This window comes from Desarmillaria tabescens (genome assembly GCF_030435595.1).
Source record: "Desarmillaria tabescens strain CCBAS 213 chromosome Unknown EV420scaffold_23, whole genome shotgun sequence".
NCBI lineage: Eukaryota > Fungi > Basidiomycota > Agaricomycetes > Agaricales > Physalacriaceae > Desarmillaria > Desarmillaria tabescens.
This window is the reverse complement of record NW_026848322.1, coordinates 215,287-233,536: the sequence shown is the minus strand read 5'-3', so window position 1 is coordinate 233,536 and position 18,250 is coordinate 215,287. Positions and strand designations below refer to the sequence as shown.

The 18,250-nt window shown below is 48.7% G+C and overlaps 7 protein-coding genes across 7 annotated transcripts; 4 read left to right on the top strand and 3 right to left on the bottom strand.

Moving 5' to 3' along the window:
* Positions 1–1,308: 1,308 nt before the first annotated feature.
* On the bottom strand, positions 1,309–1,976 carry EV420DRAFT_1241129 (uncharacterized protein; the record flags this gene model as incomplete). Its single annotated transcript, XM_060466636.1, has 2 exons — positions 1,309–1,770; positions 1,824–1,976. Coding segments are annotated over 2 exons (615 nt in total), but the record flags the coding sequence as incomplete, so codon positions are not given.
* A 1,369-nt stretch (positions 1,977–3,345) lies between these two features.
* On the top strand, positions 3,346–7,556 carry EV420DRAFT_538297 (phospholipid methyltransferase-domain-containing protein). Its single transcript, XM_060482499.1, has 17 exons — positions 3,346–3,525; positions 3,572–3,918; positions 3,968–4,032; positions 4,081–4,529; positions 4,578–4,691; positions 4,740–5,145; positions 5,196–5,491; positions 5,545–5,633; positions 5,690–5,750; positions 5,802–5,868; positions 5,924–6,058; positions 6,110–6,324; positions 6,378–6,453; positions 6,510–6,672; positions 6,723–6,902; positions 6,956–7,019; positions 7,078–7,556. Exons 1-17 carry the CDS (start codon positions 3,396–3,398, stop codon positions 7,401–7,403), a joined length of 3,183 nt encoding a protein of 1,060 aa, XP_060329380.1. The 5' UTR covers positions 3,346–3,395; the 3' UTR covers positions 7,404–7,556.
* Positions 7,557–7,625: 69 nt separating this feature from the next.
* Positions 7,626–8,397, top strand: EV420DRAFT_1272020 (uncharacterized protein; the record flags this gene model as incomplete). Its single annotated transcript, XM_060467675.1, is given in 4 exon segments — positions 7,626–7,679; positions 7,731–7,977; positions 7,991–8,183; positions 8,241–8,397. 4 exon segments carry the CDS (start codon positions 7,626–7,628, stop codon positions 8,395–8,397), a joined length of 651 nt encoding a protein of 216 aa, XP_060329379.1.
* A 90-nt stretch (positions 8,398–8,487) lies between these two features.
* EV420DRAFT_1551315 (uncharacterized protein) lies at positions 8,488–9,851 on the bottom strand. The gene is made up of 9 exons (XM_060473474.1): positions 9,709–9,851; positions 9,618–9,647; positions 9,518–9,564; positions 9,436–9,449; positions 9,322–9,385; positions 9,187–9,271; positions 9,114–9,137; positions 8,850–9,067; positions 8,488–8,797 (listed from the first exon to the last, which is right to left on the bottom strand). Exons 1-9 carry the CDS (start codon positions 9,778–9,780, stop codon positions 8,578–8,580), a joined length of 774 nt encoding a protein of 257 aa, XP_060329378.1. The 5' UTR covers positions 9,781–9,851; the 3' UTR covers positions 8,488–8,577.
* A 4,627-nt stretch (positions 9,852–14,478) lies between these two features.
* EV420DRAFT_1644210 (uncharacterized protein) lies at positions 14,479–14,839 on the top strand (the record flags this gene model as incomplete). Its single annotated transcript, XM_060477615.1, has 2 exons — positions 14,479–14,719; positions 14,781–14,839. The coding sequence occupies 2 exons, from the start codon at positions 14,479–14,481 to the stop codon at positions 14,837–14,839; spliced, it is 300 nt and encodes a 99-aa protein (XP_060329377.1).
* A 1,043-nt stretch (positions 14,840–15,882) lies between these two features.
* On the bottom strand, positions 15,883–16,753 carry EV420DRAFT_1644209 (uncharacterized protein; the record flags this gene model as incomplete). The annotated part of the gene is made up of 4 exons (XM_060477614.1): positions 15,883–15,993; positions 16,047–16,316; positions 16,367–16,618; positions 16,679–16,753. The coding sequence occupies 4 exons, from the start codon at positions 16,751–16,753 to the stop codon at positions 15,883–15,885; spliced, it is 708 nt and encodes a 235-aa protein (XP_060329376.1).
* Positions 16,622–17,579, top strand: EV420DRAFT_538096 (uncharacterized protein). Its single transcript, XM_060482498.1, has 2 exons — positions 16,622–16,885; positions 16,956–17,579. The coding sequence occupies exon 2, from the start codon at positions 17,012–17,014 to the stop codon at positions 17,480–17,482; it is 471 nt and encodes a 156-aa protein (XP_060329375.1). The 5' UTR covers positions 16,622–16,885; positions 16,956–17,011; the 3' UTR covers positions 17,483–17,579.
* Positions 17,580–18,250: the final 671 nt, after the last annotated feature.

Sequence of the window (18,250 nt, the reverse complement as noted above, 5' to 3'; positions counted from 1 at the left end):
TATGCATGTTCTGGAGTTCTGAATTTCGGCATCACAGAAGATATTGCTGCATGCGATAATTCCTGTGATAACAGAGAAAATCGCTTGTCTCTCGAGTACAGAGACTTTGAGTGAGAACTTGACGTAGTGACGAAGAGACGCGACAGCAAGGGCAAGTAGCTCCCTGTCACCGGACGACAGGGGTCTGCTGCCATCCTCTTCATCTCTGAATTCCGATAACATGAAGGCGAGGATGGCGAGTAGTAACCGAAGGCATGGCGGTGTCGCATCTTCATGTGCGAGTGAATCAAATGCGGAAAACATTCGGAGGAGATTCTGCCCGACATTTGGATAGAGGTAATGGTATATGGAATCCGTCAGTCTTACGCAGTAGACTTCTTGTATAACATCCATCTTTCCTTCATCGTTACGGAAGTACTCGTGCGGAATTGTACCGAGGAAGGCGACGCACAACTTGATATCAAACGTGTTGTGCGCTGGGGGTTCAAAGCATCCATCCTTGACGGCGCTATCCAAAAGACCTGACCAGACAATTGGATGCAGACAAAGGCACATGTCCTGATCTGAACCGAACAATCCTTGCTTCAGGATTTGTATGGCAGATGGTAAGCTCGGTCCTCTGAACCGATTGGCCACTACTATTGGACCGAGTTCTGGAGGATCAGAGTCGGACAGTCTCAGTCCTTGATAATCAAAACCGCGCTGCAGTTCCCATGCAGGATCCTCCTCGAGGAGAAGGTTGACGCGCAGCAGGCGGTCCATCTGTAGGGCCATGTCTTCTCGAGGCTCCACGGTGTCATCCCCCTCCGGAGATAAAATAACACACTCCCTCAGTAATTCACGCCAGCGCTCTTGCCACTGTTCGGTCAGAGCTACATCTGCGAAAGCTTTGCGGACTTTCTGAGTGGATGCAATCGGTAAACCGCTCATTGATTGCATAGCGATACTTTGTAATGTCGGATTGAAGGTCGCGGAATAGAGCCAAGAGATGGCTTGGATATCGATGTCACTCGCTCTTTCATCTAGCATCTCCCGTTCTACATCATCCAGAGACCATACGCGTGAGTCGGTTGACGATGCGGAGCGTTGGGAAGCAACGCGGGAAAATATCGATGAAGCTAAAGATGGGATGTCGAAGAAGGGAAGGATTATGGACTGATACATATAATTGGATGCTATGTATGCGTAGCCGGAGAGGGGTGTTCTGTATGGGCATTGAGGATCCTGAATGGACAGCACGTTGGTTCCAACGTAGAAGATGTAACCAATGCCTGAAATGACACCGACAGCGATGGCTATACCGACGTGCAAGGTGATCAAGAACAGCACTAGGCCGACGAAAAAGAGGGCCAAAGACGTGTGCATGAGCAAGGGAAGCAGTCCAACGATAACTGGCACGTTCCATTTCTCCAAGCCCATGTAACGGAAGTGACGAATGCGGCTGCGGTACCGAGGGGTCCCCGATGGTACAGACATGTAGTGGTGTATCCATTGTTTGGTCAAGACGGCTACAAGTGCGACGGCCAAGCTGAGTGAAAGGCTAACGAACCAAAGCCCGTTCGTCCAAATGATCAGAGACGAAGGAGTGAAGATAGAGTCAGGCGTCAGCTGGGAAGAGGGAACGTCGGACAGAGAAGTGCCGTTAGCAAGGGCCCGTTGCATGCTAACGAGTTCAAGTAGCAGGAACGCTGATACTTCATTGAAGTCAGGCTGCAAAGATTGCAACGTTTGCACCACGAATGTCGTTACCACCGCAGAGAATAAACCGGCCTTAAACATAGTCGTTCAGCTGGCACAAGAGTTATTTTCTGCGAGCGACTCACAAAAACTAGCAGGACGTCGACAGTGTCTTTCCAGCCTTCTATCATTTCCGCATCGTAGTTTTGACATTCATCCAGGTATGCCCGCCATATCCTAGCAGAAGGAGCCATTTCTTCAAATATCGGATCCTCCGGGTATGTCCTTTCGTAGTCGTCTTTGGTATTGAATGCTATTCCGATTGTGAAAAAGGATATCGTGGTAAGACGTAGATGAACATACTTTTATTGCGAGCAAACCTCTGTCCTTGTCGAAGCCCAAATATCCCTCTTTTCTCTGGTTTTCTGTATGTCCGTATTCCATCAGCTTCGCGGTCAGCTGGATCCATTGTCTGTTTCGTCTCCTTGGAGGTAATACTAGGAGATATTGTTGGTGTCTGCTTGCAGCAGTACTACCGCAATTTTGTACAAGTGCTCGAGTGCTCGAGCCTAAGGGAGGTGAGGGAGCAGTCGTTGGACTGGATGAGGACAGTCTTATGGCAGTGATTGAGGCAGCTGATCACCACGTGGCTTTAGTGTTTCGATGACTCGGCTTAAAGCCGCGCGCCACGCCAGTCAAGCCGAACTAAGTCACGCCGATGTTGCCGAATGACTTCGGCAAAGTCACACCACAGTACCGGCTCGGCGCGGCTTAGCGCGACTTGAAGTTGCCCGAGCTTCGACTTGAGTAAAAAATACCGAAATGCTATTTTAGGTCGACTTTGATTTTTTCCCGCAATTTCTCCGAAATTTCTGGAATATTACGTTACCTAAAATCTACTGATGAGCTTCCATTTAAAGGAAATGCATGAAGTCATAGCTTGACCGGCTGGAGCGGCGTGACGGCAACTTAGCTTCAAAGCCATCAAAAATTATGACTTGGTGAAGCCGTTGAAGCCGAAGCCGAATAGAGTCGCGCCGAGCCGCGCCAAGTCACGTTATCGAAACACTACGTGGCTTGACTACTTTTGGCAATCACCGCTGAAACTGGTATTTGTGCAGATGTTTGTCTCAAAGGAGCTTCTGAGCTGTGAGCACAAGGCTCTATAGCAATGCAAAGTCAAAATAACACGAACGATGGATTACCGGTATGTCCTGGCACTTATGAACAGGCTCGGATCGGATAATTTTAATCTCGAGGATCGGATGTAGACAATACTGCTTAATATTTCAAAGATTCTAATAACTAGTGGTATTGTAAGGCACCTCGTAAGGTCGATTCCAACGGGTGTAAAAGAAACAACCGAAATAAATGCCTATTTAGATAAAGACATCGATATCCCCAATCATTAGCAACTCTACTCTCGATGGGAAATACGTCAAGAGCAGAGTGAATAAGATGGGTGTGAACTAGTTCAAAGAGAAGCGGAGATCCGTATGATTGATAATCAGGAAAATCATTTTCTAGAATTGAAGACATTCGACGGAGAGATGAAAGCAGCGGAAGTTTTCGCAGAAAGACTTCTTCCTTTAGGGCCGGCTGTATTCGTCGGTCCGATTCGGCCGAACGCCCAGGCTTGTGAAATATACATCTATTTGGCTACGCCGTCTGGGCATATCCGGAAAGGTTGTGAATTATGGCCCCAGACACGTACCACCATGTCTAGCTCTCAGTCCTTCCTGAGGCAACGAAACGCGGCCAAGACAACAGAAAAGAGCGACAGGAAAGATTCCAGCTCTCCGAAGAGACGTGAAGAAGTGGTATGGGGAAAGACTCCTGGTGGCGAAGGTATGCAAGTACCAATTTTCAGTATAATCAAATTGACGATTGCCAGTATTTCGTGTACCTACTACTCATGATGTCTTGACGGCTTTGTTCCATCCGGCTTACCCAAAAAGTCACCTTGATATTTTGAACCTGGCTTTGCTCGGTTTCCAGCTGGTCCTGTTTTTTGCTCTTCCGCGGGGTGCGGCTAGGGTGTTTTTCCTCGTGTATTTTGCTTTTTGGCGCACAGCATATGATGCTGGACTTGGTTGGGTTCTCACAAAGCAAAGTAAGAAGAAATGGATGGTCAAGGAAGTGCAGCGTCTCGGATGGCTTGACGAGAATCGTTGTCCTCAAGTCCGGAACTGGATTCGCGCTCAGCTCGTTGGGAAAATGGGGAAGGATTACTCCTTTGATGTTCGTATGATAAGTATCCATCGATATGACACGCTGACTGTGGCAACAGGAACTACCCCTGGAATACAACGCATGGTTACTCTTCAGACAAGCTGTGGATGTTATTCTTATCAAGTGCGTCTTTTTCGCTAGTTGTCGACCTATGACTGATCTCATTCACAGCGACTTTCTAGCGTACTGCATGTTCGCGTTCTCATGCTTTCGCGTGCCAACGGATCTGTCCATTCCCGTACACGTAATGAGGTGCCTACCAGTCACGCTGGAAAGTTTGCTGTATTGGATACCCTTGAGATGGGCTGAAGTGAAATGCTATAGATGGCCGTACTATACCAGTAAAGCAGCCTTGGTGCACATGCTTAAGCTTAAATCTGAGGCATCTAAATATAGCAAACATTCCAGCGTGGGTTTTCTCTATTTCGCACAGCAAGCTAACGCCTTCACTAGATGGTTAGTGGGCATAACTCTCATTTGGTTCAATCTTTGGGTCAAAACAGAAGCCCACAATGTCGTCAAAGATTACGGCTGGTATTGGGGTGATGTATTCTTCCAACGTGGCGCGTTGGTGTTCGATGGCGTCTTCGAACTGGCCCCTCACCCTATGTACTCCGTCGGTATGTGTTGGTGACACGCTCTTAGGTGATGATTAACTTCAGGAATAGGATACATCGGCTACTATGGTTTGTCTCTGATAGTTGGAAGTTACCCTGTTCTATTTGTTAGTCTGGCGGCACATGCTTCCCAATTTGCTTTCCTCGTTTTCTTCGAGAACCCCCGTGAGTCTCTACAATAAAGTTTCAAGATTTATCTTATGGTTCGCTTAGATATCGAGCGCATGTACGGGCAGAAGAAAGCTATAGCCAAAAGAATTCCGGTCAACACCCGTTCGAATATGGCCTCGTCGTCGAAATTGGTATCCGCTGAGTCTGCGTCTCTTCCTCAAGTGCCACCAGAAGATTGCCCGACCCCAGCGGCTACTGAAGGTGAAACCGCAACGGAGACAGATCTCGAGACAGAGACAGAGATGGAATATGATGAAAGCACTCCTGTTGTTGGTTTCAAGAGTATCAAACGATCGTTGCATAGAACGGAACTCTCTACAGAGAGTGCATCATCCGCGCACAGTCACGAAGGGCTTCCTAAGAAGAGGAAGGCCTTGTCTAACCATGATCTCTTGACGAAGTATTTCCGTCGCGACACAATGATTTTCAAGAACTTTGATTTGTTTAGGTGAAGACCTTCGGTTGTTCTAGCCATTGCAAGTGCTGACTGTCTTGCAGGGCAAATGATGTCATGCTATTGCTGATTGTTCTCTACTCCTCTGGATTTGCGCTCATTCCTCCTTTATCCGCGAGAGTCACCATTGCCCTTCATTTCGTGCATGCCTTGGGCTGGTGTTTGTTCCATTGCTTTGGCCTCGGGCTGCTGTTACGTGCACAGAGCGAACGCAAGTATCTGGTCCGCCACTACATGAAGAATTATCATTATCCGCACCATGACGGTGGAAGTGGTCCCATCTTAGAGGCTTTTTCGAACTGGAAGGCGGTGTACAATATGAGCCAGTGTATGACATACGGTCAGTGAGCGATGAATATATCGTGGAGATTAGTATCTCATTCCGTTGTATAGTGTCTCTGATAGGTCTTGTATGGAAGACATACAACCTCCCTACTGATTGGATGGTCGGCAACGAGCTGCTCCGTCATACGCTCGGCGCCGTATGTGTCCCCCTCTGCAATAACATTAGCATACACGCTGATAACTTGATTTGTAGCTTCTCGTTGCACTACATATTTGGGCGTCGTTAGAATCGTATGAGGTTCTCGGAATGTTTGGTTGGTTGAATATCTTTATCCTGCCGCAGTTGCCTAATCTTGCTTATCTAGGATGGTTTTTTGGCGATTTCTTCATGGAAGAATTTCCTGCTCACGTTGAGTACTCCGGAATCTATAGGTGCGGTGGTGCATGTCCGTTCCCGTACTACTCTGCTCACGGGCATCATACATAGATATCTCAATAACCCAGAGCTTATGGGGGGTGCTGCGTGGTTTGGTCTCGGTCTTATTAGCGAGAGTAAGCTAGTAATTACCCTTGCCGTCATCCGACACCTTTCCTATTGGTGGTTCCTTAGCTGCGTCGAGAAGTAAATAACATCTCTGTTTTCACAGTTCACTTGCTGATTTTCTGTTTCTAGTCCTCACATGCAGAAACTCTATGGTGACTCCCTACGAAAAGACGCCGGGTTTGTCAAGGTGATCAAGAGCGTGGCGAGCAAAAATGCGCGCATCTTAGAATCTCGGGCTGGACGCCATGCACCAGAACTGAAACGGGTGGCGAAGGAGGTGAAAGGTACCTTTGACAAGGTGTTCGAGGAGACAGCGGACGCCGTAGAAGAATTTTTAGCTAAATGTTTGTTTCTCTCCTACACGAGGCCATACACGCTTGCTGATGCCCACCTTTAGCCCGACCAAAGATTTCCGGTGTGGTTCAGGACACGAAGGTTTTGTTGCAACAGTCTCGAGAAAAATTGGTCATTACGTGGGGCGCTTTTTCTCCAGTGGCGCTGATCTTACTGAGCATATCCCGTCCTATAGGCGTGTTGCAAGTGATCTTTCGTCCTTCGATACGGCAAAGTACCATGCTACTGTCGTCCCTAGCAAGGAAGGTACCCGTAGCTTCCACCTTGGCGAACCTATCACCGTTCAATGGCAGGCGCCTCACACTCACTCCCGTAAGGACTGGATTGGAATATACCGAGTACGTATTCTTTACTCTTCAGTACACTTCGCTTTTTCATGTCCTCGTAGGTCGGCGCCAACAAGTCACAACTGGTTACGAAAACGTCTTCTCTCGGAATGTGGGAGCCTGTATACGGCACAGAATGGGATGGTGATGTACCTCTTGATTCACCTCCTGGTCCGCAGAGTGATTCGGGTACTGTGACGTTCAAAGCCAACACCCTACCCTGGTTGGTTGGCCAATATGAAGTAAATCAAAAATTCATTTGATCGTCGTCCGCCCTCCCTCATGCTCGTTTTAGATTCGTTACCACCATGACGGCAAATACAATGTCATGAGCCTCGATGGCCCTATTGAGATTTATGGTGTGTAATCCTCCGCGTTGCCTTGGTTGACTTCTGACTGAATCGTCTGTATTTCTAGTTGACCGACCATCGACTTTAGATTTACCATCAGTCCGTGAGACGCTAATGCGTGTCGTACCATTGTGCCTCGACTCCGACCCGTCGTTGATTCCTTTGTCATACAAATCTACCCTCAACAGAGATGGTACTGCAAGTCCGAATGAAGCCGACGAGCGGGACCCGGATGATTTCACCTTCTGGTCTGAACGACAGGCTAAACGCATTAGCATGGCAATAAAGCAGACGTTCGATGTGGAATATGCACCTGAGGTGGTGGTCGCCGATGCGAATTTGACTGCGCTGGCGAATCGAATATTAGTCTCAAAGGAGATTTTGACAGGATAAACTTTTTTTTCGGATTGGTGGCATTTTTGGATAGATATACGTGGAGGAATTTTACTTTCTACTTCGCTTCGGAAGTAATTTACTTCGTTGTCTTTTGAGCAGTCAAAAATTTTCCATGTGGAATCTGGATGCTTTGTGACTGTTGTTGTGACTCACTGACATGGCTTCATTTGTTACTCCGAACGGCTGCTAACCCTGTTCTTGACCGTCAAGATTATTATCATGCACTCCAAGTCTCAGTTTTATCTTTCTCAGTGTATCGAGGCGGCCTCAAAGGTATGTACTACTATTGTTTGTTCGATATGAGACACCTGACTCGAGGACTAGTCGCCGATGGCATTCACACTGGGATCTGTAATCGTTAAGGGCGGCAAGGTTATTTCAACAGGCTACAACCACCAGCGCGTTCACTACGATGAGCTCAGCGTCGATTCCGCCTTTGGGAAGCCGGTCTCGATGCATGCGGAAATGCACGCCATATACAACTTGACTGGTGGCCGGTCTCCTCCGTTCAAGCAGCAGGTTCAACCGAACCCACAACCGCATAAACGAAAACGACGAGCGGGAGGACAAGGTCACAGCTGTAGCGCCAAAGTTGCCATTTCAGCACAGCGTCTTTTATGGAACTAAGGAGCAACTGAGGGACAGGCCAGCCGGTGTCGTCGAGAAATCAATTTGCCCCAGTCGGCGTCGTAGATTTTCAAAAATCACTGGGGCAGATCTTTATGTTGTTCGAACTACGAAGAGTGGGATGGGATGTGCCAGACCTTGCTGGCGATGGTGAGTGAGCCCTCTGTTACAGTTAAGCATAATCGGTGAACGGCCCCCCTGTTTCAGTATCGATTGGTGCGATTGGGCTGGCATCAAGCGCATATTCTACTGGAGTGAAGGTGACGGGGCGTTCTGCTGCCTCAAGGTCGCTGATGCAAAGAGCACTCGTTACGAGACTCAGGCGGACATCCGTTTGTTTGGTGGTGCTTTGCGTTCTGGGTAAACGGCTGGAGCCAACAAATTCTGACGGCCGTATTGATTTAGGCTCAGTGGACATGTACATCTAGATTCATTATCGCACCAATGCATTCGTTCTCGTTATTCATTAAGCTGCGTAAGTGCCGGCTTTCATACCGCGGGCGAGGACGCAAGAGGCTTTGTATTTACCGGTGCAGATGAAAGGTCATGTTCTTAGAAAAGACCCTTTTCTAACCCTTTCTACGTCGCGACAGGTCAAACTGTACCTCACATCTCTCTTCAACGTTCCACCTTCGCTGACAGCCTTCACTGCCTTCTCGCTCGTCAGCAGATGGAAGTTCTGGATGGGTGTATTAGTGTCAGCAAACTTCGATCCTTGCGTTGCGTCAGCCGCTCTAATAGTATCTGTTGCAATATCCTCGATGCTACAGAACGAAAATGAGTGATTATTGCGGAGCACCTTTTGCACAGACTTACCCGTGAAGGTACTCTTTATATAATACTTCTGTCGTTATAACAACGCTTCGCGGCTCGAGCAGAACAGAAAGTGCCGGAGTATTATCAATTGTACGCCCGTTAGTCATGGATTCATCACCGTTCTCTTCGGGAGTATACCGATAATAATGGAAGACCGCATGAGAACCCAGAGAAATCGTTGCAACGATAGGGTGATACGCAGGCCCGTCTTCATGAGGCTGCGAAGATGAGCTCGATGACTTGCCGGCCGAAAAGATGACTGACCATGATTCCTTGACCCGGTAGGTACTGAAAGGTGTTATATGGAGTAAACGAAGCAGAAGTAAGAAAGCCGTACCTCGTTTAAGATAATATGGTTTGGTGCACCGTGTGGAGAGGACTTGAATGCCCCAGTACCTTTAAGTCGAGCGATAATATCTGGGCTAAGAGTTTCGGTAGATATAAAACTTGGAAGACGCGTGAGTGCACTCACAATGTGTTTACAAATGATGGCAGCGGTTGAGACACCAGAACATTCTTTGGCGTTATTTCTCCACCTGTATAAAGTGAGATGCCGTGGCGAAGCCGGGAGATCATGAAGGCGGACCAAGAAGCTGTAAGCTACACCATGCCCAGACGTAGATTACGCTAAATGAGTGGGGACACGAGATGATAGGCGAGGGACAAACCGACGGTTTGCTAGCTGCTTCCACTTTTGCTGTGGAGATTCCTTTATCTGGACAAGGACGTTGGGATGAAAAATGATTTTTGATCTGTATATGTACTAGCCTTTCTCATGAGGTGCGCTTCTTCTTCTTCCTGAAGACTCGTCGCGTCAATGTTCAACTTCAAAATGACAGCCTGAAGGGAGCCAGCTGACCGTCACAAAATCTGGAACGTAATAGAGGCCATCGAATCCTCTCACGCTGTACTTCTTCAAATCGAAAGACATTTACTGTCTAACGACGAAGCCTTGGAAGCTGGGTTATCAGTCGGGGTGGTAAGATGGAGAAAGCGGACAGCTAACCGTGGGAAGCTCATACCAAGAGAGGACTCTCCTCTTACGTCAAGAGATTTCATTTTGGTCCCGTTCCATCCCAACCGACGACAGGCGATCAATGTAGGCAAGGTGAATGTCTTCCTCGTAAAAAAAGCTGACTCTTACCAAAAGACGGCCGAGCGACAAGTCGGTGTCTAGACCTGAAGGCTTGAAGAAGCTCGGAAAGCGGTCCTAGACTGTACTTATTCAACGAAGTCCACTTGCCCCACTTGCCCCTGCTTAATGTTTCCATCCAAATCCGAGATCTGATCGGTAAGGACATGAAATTGTAGGACCGACCCCCCCGGAGTGTACCTGTGCTTCTCACGTTGTTAAAGTTTAACTTTTTAGTTGCGGCTTCGCTCAAATTCTCGATGTTCTACGTTTCCCATGAAATAAGTGGCGTATATCTCAAATCTATGAAGCAAAAGGATTTTATAGCAAAGAAATATACAACATGAAAGATTGATTATCGCTGTAAGAGCCACTAGGAATACACCAGTAGATGCCTTGATATTACTTTTATATAGGGTAGCAAGCAAGAAGATAATAGCCCTGTGCGATGGAATCTAAGATATGGGACAATGGTGTGACACTTCCTCTAAAAACACGCCCTACTGACCAGCATTGCTGCAGAGAACGATTGTTAATTATGGCTACCGAATAACGGATCCAAAACAACTCACACTGGCTGGTAGGTGCAAGCAATTTGGCGCCGTTGACAATTAGCGCAAGACGGACGGCTCCCATCACATTTCAATTTGCGGCCTAGACGAGAAAGACTTAGCATGGTATTCGACGCTTGTGATAGCTATATCCACCTCGACAGAACTGGCAGGCCATAGGCGTCCTCCTGGGAACCCTAGTGTTATCATCGTATTGTTGGTTGGCCTGGGACGTGGACTAGAACAAGGTAGGTCAGCCGCATGTGCTTCATGGGGGAGGGGGGTGCAGACTCACTCCGGTTTTCGAGGACATCGTGGAATTGTAGAGGAAGGGTGGCAGTGGCAGGTGTGTGACAGTGAACTGGAGTACGAAAGGGTGGGTGCTTGGCTATCGACGATACTAACTCGCAGACTTTATATGCGTTCGAGGCAAGTGTACCTAAAGAGGGTCGCATAATGATTTGAAACGACTTCCTTGCCGCTTCGACGGTGGCGCCCTACGTTCAGGGTATCATAGTGTCTCGATTAGGATTTTGACCAAAGACTCTTTGACTACCGTCTTAAGCAACCGTGTCTTCTCAACTACGATCGCGTTTGCAAAATGAAATGGACGGGCTTCTTCAATTTGTCTCATCCGTCTTCGGACTGATAAAGGAATCTTAGCCCTTCCAAAGGTCTGTTATACACGTCAATTTACCCCAGTGCCCAGGCAAGACAGCAACCAAGTCCGAGGGTCGGAGTCTATATTCGGACAAAGGTAAAGTAGCGCCCAGAATTCGTCCCGCAGGAAATTTTGCATGATCATCGTATGGGTTTCAAGCTTTCTGTGTAATCAGCCAATATAGCGTGACCGACAGCACACGCAGCATAATCACATACGGAACTTCAAAGACAGGGCCAGAATATTCTTTTGGATTAGCAACGAGTTGGAAGCCTTTCAAGTCGCGCCGGACGCGTTGAAAGAGTTTCTACCGCCAAGTGTCCGATCGTGAACGAGGTGAGTGTACCTGTGATTGACATTCGAAAAAGTCCCGGCCTCATAAAGTTTGTTGGTTTTTTTTTTGATTTTAGATGCCAATCTTTCCTTGTTGGCTAGGTGCCCATACGCGGGTGATTAAATTTCACACGAGGATACATCGCACCTTTGTCTTCGAAATTTGCGTTGTCGGCCCTGACGCTACAATCGTCCCGACCCGCGTCAGGGAAAACATACGGAACGTCCCAGGAAGGTGGTCGTGATGGGATCGGCATAATCCCCGTTTATTCATATGATTCCGGAAACGATTCACCCTCGCGACGCCATGATGTTGCAAGCACGGCGTCCTTTTTCGGTATGTTTCTCGTTAATTTCTCGACCAAGTAAACGCCTATCAGCGATTCCAGTTACCGCCAACAAGTGACGGCATGGTAGACGCGTGCGGAGTCAGCCCGATTCCTCCTTCCCGGCGGCCCATCGCCAGAGGAGCATAAGACACCATCGAGCCGTCCAGAACCAAATAACCTAAAACCCCCTAAATTCCAATTTACGACGACTTTGATAATGCTGATGGAGACCGGGAGGCATCGTTCTCCTCACACGCGTCACCCGACTAAGGTGTCCTCGGAGAGACCGCATTCAATGAAACATCTAAAGTACCGCGGTTAACGTTCTGAAGCGAGAATAATGCTTAGGACTAGCTGGGGGTAATGGTCCCGTAATCCAAAGCCATGAATTTTAACCTAGCACCCTAAAAGATTTCTCTTTGAATTGCCGTTTAAGGGCCGACTCGCTCGTGTGAGAGAGGCAAGTACCTATTTAGACGGGCCTCGCTACAAAAGTATTCAAGGCGGGAGCGGGAAGGACTAGAACACAATAATCAGCTTTCCGTATACTGGCGTGCTCGAGACATTGGTCTTATCATAGAAAATAGGACCAAGAAAAACCTAGGCGCCAATCACGGCGAGGCGGCTTCTGACCGAATGATTACGAAGAGAAGCACCCTCTGCGGACATAACAGATCGACATGGATACAAAAATATCGGTGAAAAGTCGGCACTGAGGGCAATCCTCATTTGGGACGGGTATCTCAGAAAGGTTTCTGCATATAATGAAAGGATGAGTGGCAGGTGAGTGTAAGGTCGCATAGGTTGGGTAAAGGGTTAGCATTGCCCTTTGTCAATGTGAACTAATCTTATCCTTTCTACCTGGGTTAAAAACAAAACTGATATCATACGCAGTATTGGATCTCCCGAACCGCCAAATGCATGAGTTACCGAGCTTTGTTTGCTGTACGCATGCGCCTTTGTGTACGGGAAGTGTAAAGGATAAATGAATTGTTGCCTTGCAGGGAGGCCTTTATCGATTGGTGTCAGATAATCATGCCCGGCGCGAGGTATCGGGTTGCCAGTGGTTTCCATTGTCTAACCATGACCCGTCGTAAAACTAACGCGGGACAGGGAAACGAGGCGACGATCAGTAGCGGATGTAACACCCGGAGTACTAAAAACGCCATTGGCAGCTATGGACAGAAGGGCGGAAAAATGTACTTGCGGCTGGCCGAGATGGTCACGAGCAAGAATGCGCCTGCTGAGGGATGGTGTTTGCTAGAGCCACGAGCCAAAGTTGCCACTGGCAAGTGTGTTATCGATGGACATTCTGAACGGCGTGATGGGAGTCCAGGCGATTCGGGCCGGGACTCTGTGAGCGACAAATGGATACCCGTCCCCACTTCAGAGGGATCCATTAAACCTTGTGATAGACTTCGAGTTCGGATGCAGGGCGGGCGAGCCGAAATGTTGAAGGTCGTTGACACGTCTACGAATACGCCACTGAGGACTAATGGCTGCGCCATCATCTAGGAAGGCCCAGGTTCAGGTTAGGCATATAATCGACCTGTAACTGTCGGTTGGGTGACATTTTCGTGCATCAAGGCGAGAGTAGAAGAAACTAACAAGCCGGAGTGACAGGAATAAATCAATGGGTCCATAGAGCCTCAGGCTAGAGGGCTGAAGATGACAATGACCTGTCAAACGACTTCGGTACGTTGTCTCGAACCTGATGATCGGGAGGACGGTTGGTCCATGTACCCATAGTCCGGCGAATTGTATATGCGACGGTTAATCATTATCTGAAAAGAGCAAGCAAGTCTTGAGTTTTCAGTACCCTGAAGGAGGGAAAAAATAGAGAATCTGTCAAAGATAGAGGGTCTAGTTCCGAACCCGCACTGCATCGAACGGGTTAAGTCCGGCTTGACTGGCCTCGCGGATGTGGAAGGGTGAAAGAAAACAGCGGACCACAAAACTTGAGCATTGAAGCTTGAAGTTCTGCGCACTAAGTACCCTCTGACAGATGGAGTGTACCGGTTGCGATGACATGGGAGGCGTTAGAGTTTCCGCTGACAAAAAGTCCAACAAAGGTCTTGGAATCAAGACATCAATCATTTTTGGTCCCTGCACGTGGATGTGGCCGTGCCAAAGTATGTGTCAATTTGGCAACTCCGGCCTCGCCTCGCGGATTCCTCCCGCTGTTCAAGTCGTTATCGACCTGGAACTTGGTGCTCACTAAGCGTTTCACTGGACCATGAGGCTTTCCTGGTATTCGAGTTGTTATCGCAGCAGCTTGGTCGTGTCGTACCTGCTGCGGTCCCTTGGCTGAACACCTGGTTTTCAGCGTTTGTCGTGCGCAGCACCCTTCCTGCTACAGATTCACTTGCAATACGCATGCAGCTTACTATCGCAGCTATTCTCTGTATGACTCGTACTGAATCTCTCTTCGGCGGCAGGGGGCGCAGTAGGATATCGCAGTATTACTGTATGACTCGTTTCTCAGCTCAGTCAAGGCGCATACCAAGTGGACGGCTATAAAAATGATTGTGTTGTGCCTCCAAACCTCAGAGAACCATCTCTACTAACACAGCCAAGTGAGCTACGCTACAAACAGCACTATACTTCTCCATCGCTCTCAATCATGTCTTCCTACCCGTCGAACGCAAACAACTCGACCACCACGGTCTCATCTACCCAGACCGTCGTCCCCACAAAGGACTATGCTTCTGCCTTCGCAAATTTACAGTCTAAATATGGTTTTGGCGGGAATACGCCTTCCCCCAATCCCAAGCCTACAAGTCTGGAAGCCAGCAAAGAGGCAGCATTGAGCAAAGAGGACAAAGCTCTCGCTGACTTGGCGGGGAAATATGGATTCGGAGGAAGTCAGTTGCAGCAGAAGCAGTCGCAGTTATGATTTGAATGATGGCGTTTGGGAGTTTGTAGAATGGGCGGCTCTGGGAGAATTGCAACACGAGAATGGCAGTGACTGGAATGATAGCTAATTGTATGTTATGACAAAGTGGGTGTACTTGTATTCTCTGTACTACCTCGAATACGGGATTATAATTCCGTCGTGTCCTCAATTGCTTTCATTTCATCCTTCTACCATGTGACTAGGGTTCAGGCGTAGGCGGGAATACGCGCGCACGAGCCGCCGCCGATAACGAATGCCGCGGCACCGACGCCATCGACGAAGCTATGATGCGTTACGATCGTCATGCGCCGATCGTCCGCCACCGTCTATATATGGGCCTCCAAGGTATAAAAGGGCGCGCTCTTGCGACCCATCCCCCATTCATCCTTTCTTTCCTTCTCCCATCATCGACATTGTCCTCCGCCTACCTGCGCGTTTACCCACCGGCCGCTGGCTCGTCGTGTTCCGGGGCCGTGCCTAGATCTGTTACGCGTCGTTGGTGTTGGCAGATCATCTGCGCCTATCTGCGCCTTCGTCCTGACAGTTATATTAACGCCCTTCCCTCCTTTCATGATCTCCGTCGCGACGTCTCTTGCGCTCGTCAGGCAATGGAAGCTGGCATGATTCAAGATCGCACACGGATTCGACACACTCTCAACCAGTATTGCCCACATTTACCAATGGCTACATATCTCTCCCGGGGCGTGACACCGTGACACCAACTTCATCAAGACTATCGAATAAAAAGAGTATGGCACGGGAGTAATAAACGGGCCCCGACAGCATCCTAGAAGGCGAAGAAAGAGAAGATGCAGGTTCGCGATCCTGAGCCGAGTATACCATTACAACTTGCAAGTATATCAACGACACATGGAAAAGGGTCAGATCTTGCTTTAGTCGAGATAATCACAGCAAAAGCAAGGTTTATGATTGACCACTGTACGTCCCCAAAACAATATAAATGGCTAAGTATACAACCCAGTTAGCGGCTACTTCCACTAGGTAACAAGGATCACTTAAGGTTCCCAGATCAGCCCAAGTCGACGCCCACATTGGTATATTCGCGCGCCCTCACCATAAATCACCTAGAAATACAGATTATACCAAAAATGCGCACGCAGGATGCCACAATCAGAACAGACGAAGCGCCGGCCGAGTAGGGACAACAGGTGCCGTCGAAGCATTGATGATCTCAGTAGATGTCATCTCTTTGCCAGCTAGAAGATACGCAACACGGAGCTCCTGTGACAAACACCGGTTCGTTAGATTCCAAACTCGGACAGGATGTAACACACTTCAAAACTATGGTGCGAATAGGTATTCTGGGCCGTTATGCTTGCAAAAACCTCTCCATTGACGTCCGGTAAGAGTGCGCTTTGAATAGGAGCCACTGTACTTTGGATAAGTGGCAGCGTAGGTAACAGTGTGCTTGGTATAGACGGCAAGGTACTCTGCATAGACGGCACGGTGGTTTGGGTAGGGGACACGGAGCTAAAGGAGAAAGCGGAAGCCATGGACGGAGGTAGTACTTTATTTCCCTTTTCATACGCTTGACAACGCAATTCCTAATACGAAGGTAAATTGAACCCATCCAAGTGTATCCTCCCCGACGTACCTCAGGGCTGTACCCAACATACCTCGGAGCTGCCACAATCGACTGGAAGTTTTCTTCCGACACGCGCGTCTGCTCCCACACGTGGAAATCCGGTAGCTCTGCCGGTTTTTGCTTCGGGAGGCGTTGAGGCTCGAAGAGCGGTGGGAGACCCAGGGCGGCGCGTTCGTGCGGTGCGGTCGGTATCTGGGGACAAGGGAGGGGTGGGTGACCTGTTGTCGTGTATGCTTTTAGGTAATTGTCTATACGGACTTCCTAGGATCGTAATTATGGTTAGGGAAGGGAAGGCGGGTCGGTAGGAAGGGGTGTGGCTACCTCGAAACTCTTCCCTTGGGGACCATCCTGTATTGCCGCCGCAATGCACATGTAAAGATCCGTGTCGGCATCCATGGCGGTGGTCACGAAGGAGGTGGGTTGGCCTGGTAATACCTAGCCCTATTGTCGCTGGTGGGTGCTTGGGTGCAGAAAGGGTCGACCTGCCCTAAAGTGCACGTGGTCCGGAAATATGCGGACGTTGATTTGGTGAGCGGTCCGATGTTCCGTTCCAAGGATTGCTCTAACATTAACCACCACCACTTCTACTGATACGAAGCAGTGGACACGCTCTCATCGCATCCGCTGAACACCGAGAATCTCTCTTGTCTCGTCATGTTGCGAAGGCTACCACCGTCATTCCCGCGATGCTTCGAACCGAAAATTGGCTACAAGGTTCTATTAAATAAATTCCCTCCCACCAGGGTCTTTTTTTTTTTTACCGTCACGCATACATCCTTCTGTGGCTTTAGGCTCATTAAATTGGGTTGCAATGGTGGCGCAAAAAAATGGCTCTTCGCTAGCAATCTACGCGTTGTCCTCCGCTGTTGTGACCGGGTAACGTTGGATACACCCTGCTTGGCTGCAATAACGGCGCTACGCGAGCCCTGGCCTTCTAACTGCACTTGGCCTTTGCTTGGTTATTCGAGCATGGGATTTTTATATATCTCGGTGCTGACGTTAACTAGCGACAACATCGACGGACGTAGTCGCCGAACATTAGGACCCTCGGACATATCAGATCTGCGAAGTTGGAAGCTTTGGGGTGCTATTTTCTTGCTCCTGCAGCACTGTCTGTCCTCATAGCAAGTCAGAAATCCTTATACTTGGTTTCCAGTTGCCTGCGGAAACACTACACTGGGAGAAACCGTGCGGCATTAAGTCTGGGCTTCCCCATCTTTGTGGGTCCGAGCAGGTCCAATGTTCCGTGAGCCATCACGTTGTGAAGCGCGTGAATTGTTATCCTGGCGTTCCCTCGGACACGGTCACGAAGATCGCTTTAACAGCTTAATTGACATGTTCTTGGTTGAGGGATGGAGATTGTCATGGATATTACGTAAGTGCATTTTATACTACGTATAGTCGCCTGACAACTTTTCTCTGCAGACCACGACGGCCCTTTTTATATGAGCATAACACACTCTTACTTTCCTCCCGGCAGACCCACCTTTCTGTTACCCTTTTTGCATGTTTGTCTTCTTCGTCGATTTGCCGCAGCGCGCTTGATCGGGCCTTCTGTTCATTTCCAGAGAATGGGGTGAGTTTAATCTCAAGCGGTTATCTCCAGTAATCTCCTCTGCTTATCGATCTTCATTTCAGTCGCCACTTAAAGTTAGTCGCGCCCACGTGCAAGTGATGAGAGTCCAGTAGTGGCACTGGTAGGAGTGGAAGATGCAAGTCCCTCCACTTCTCCACCCGCCGCTTTCCAGGAAGCTGGATATATGCGCACTTTTTGTTGTTCGACCGAAAGAGGTTGTTATTTCACACATTGCGGCAGTCTTTATATCATGTGGAGGAGGTACATTTCTTCTTATCATTCAGCATTGTTGTATCCTGTATGTTCTTCCGACTCGG

Coding starts and splice junctions, on each gene's coding strand:
- EV420DRAFT_538297 (XM_060482499.1), top strand. CDS start 3,396: ATGTCTAGCTCTCAGTCCTTCCTGAGGCAACGAAACGCGGCCAAGACA. Junction 4,033..4,080: donor GTGGATGTTATTCTTATCAA/GTGCGTCTTTTT, acceptor TCTCATTCACAG/CGACTTTCTAGCGTACTGCA. Junction 4,692..4,739: donor CGTTTTCTTCGAGAACCCCC/GTGAGTCTCTAC, acceptor TGGTTCGCTTAG/ATATCGAGCGCATGTACGGG.
- EV420DRAFT_1551315 (XM_060473474.1), bottom strand. CDS start 9,780: ATGTCTTTCGATTTGAAGAAGTACAGCGTGAGAGGATTCGATGGCCTC. Junction 9,648..9,708: donor ACGTTCCAGATTTTGTGACG/GTCAGCTGGCTC, acceptor ACGAGTCTTCAG/GAAGAAGAAGAAGCGCACCT. Junction 9,068..9,113: donor TACCGGGTCAAGGAATCATG/GTCAGTCATCTT, acceptor TCATCTTCGCAG/CCTCATGAAGACGGGCCTGC.
- EV420DRAFT_538096 (XM_060482498.1), top strand. CDS start 17,012: ATGTTGCGAAGGCTACCACCGTCATTCCCGCGATGCTTCGAACCGAAA.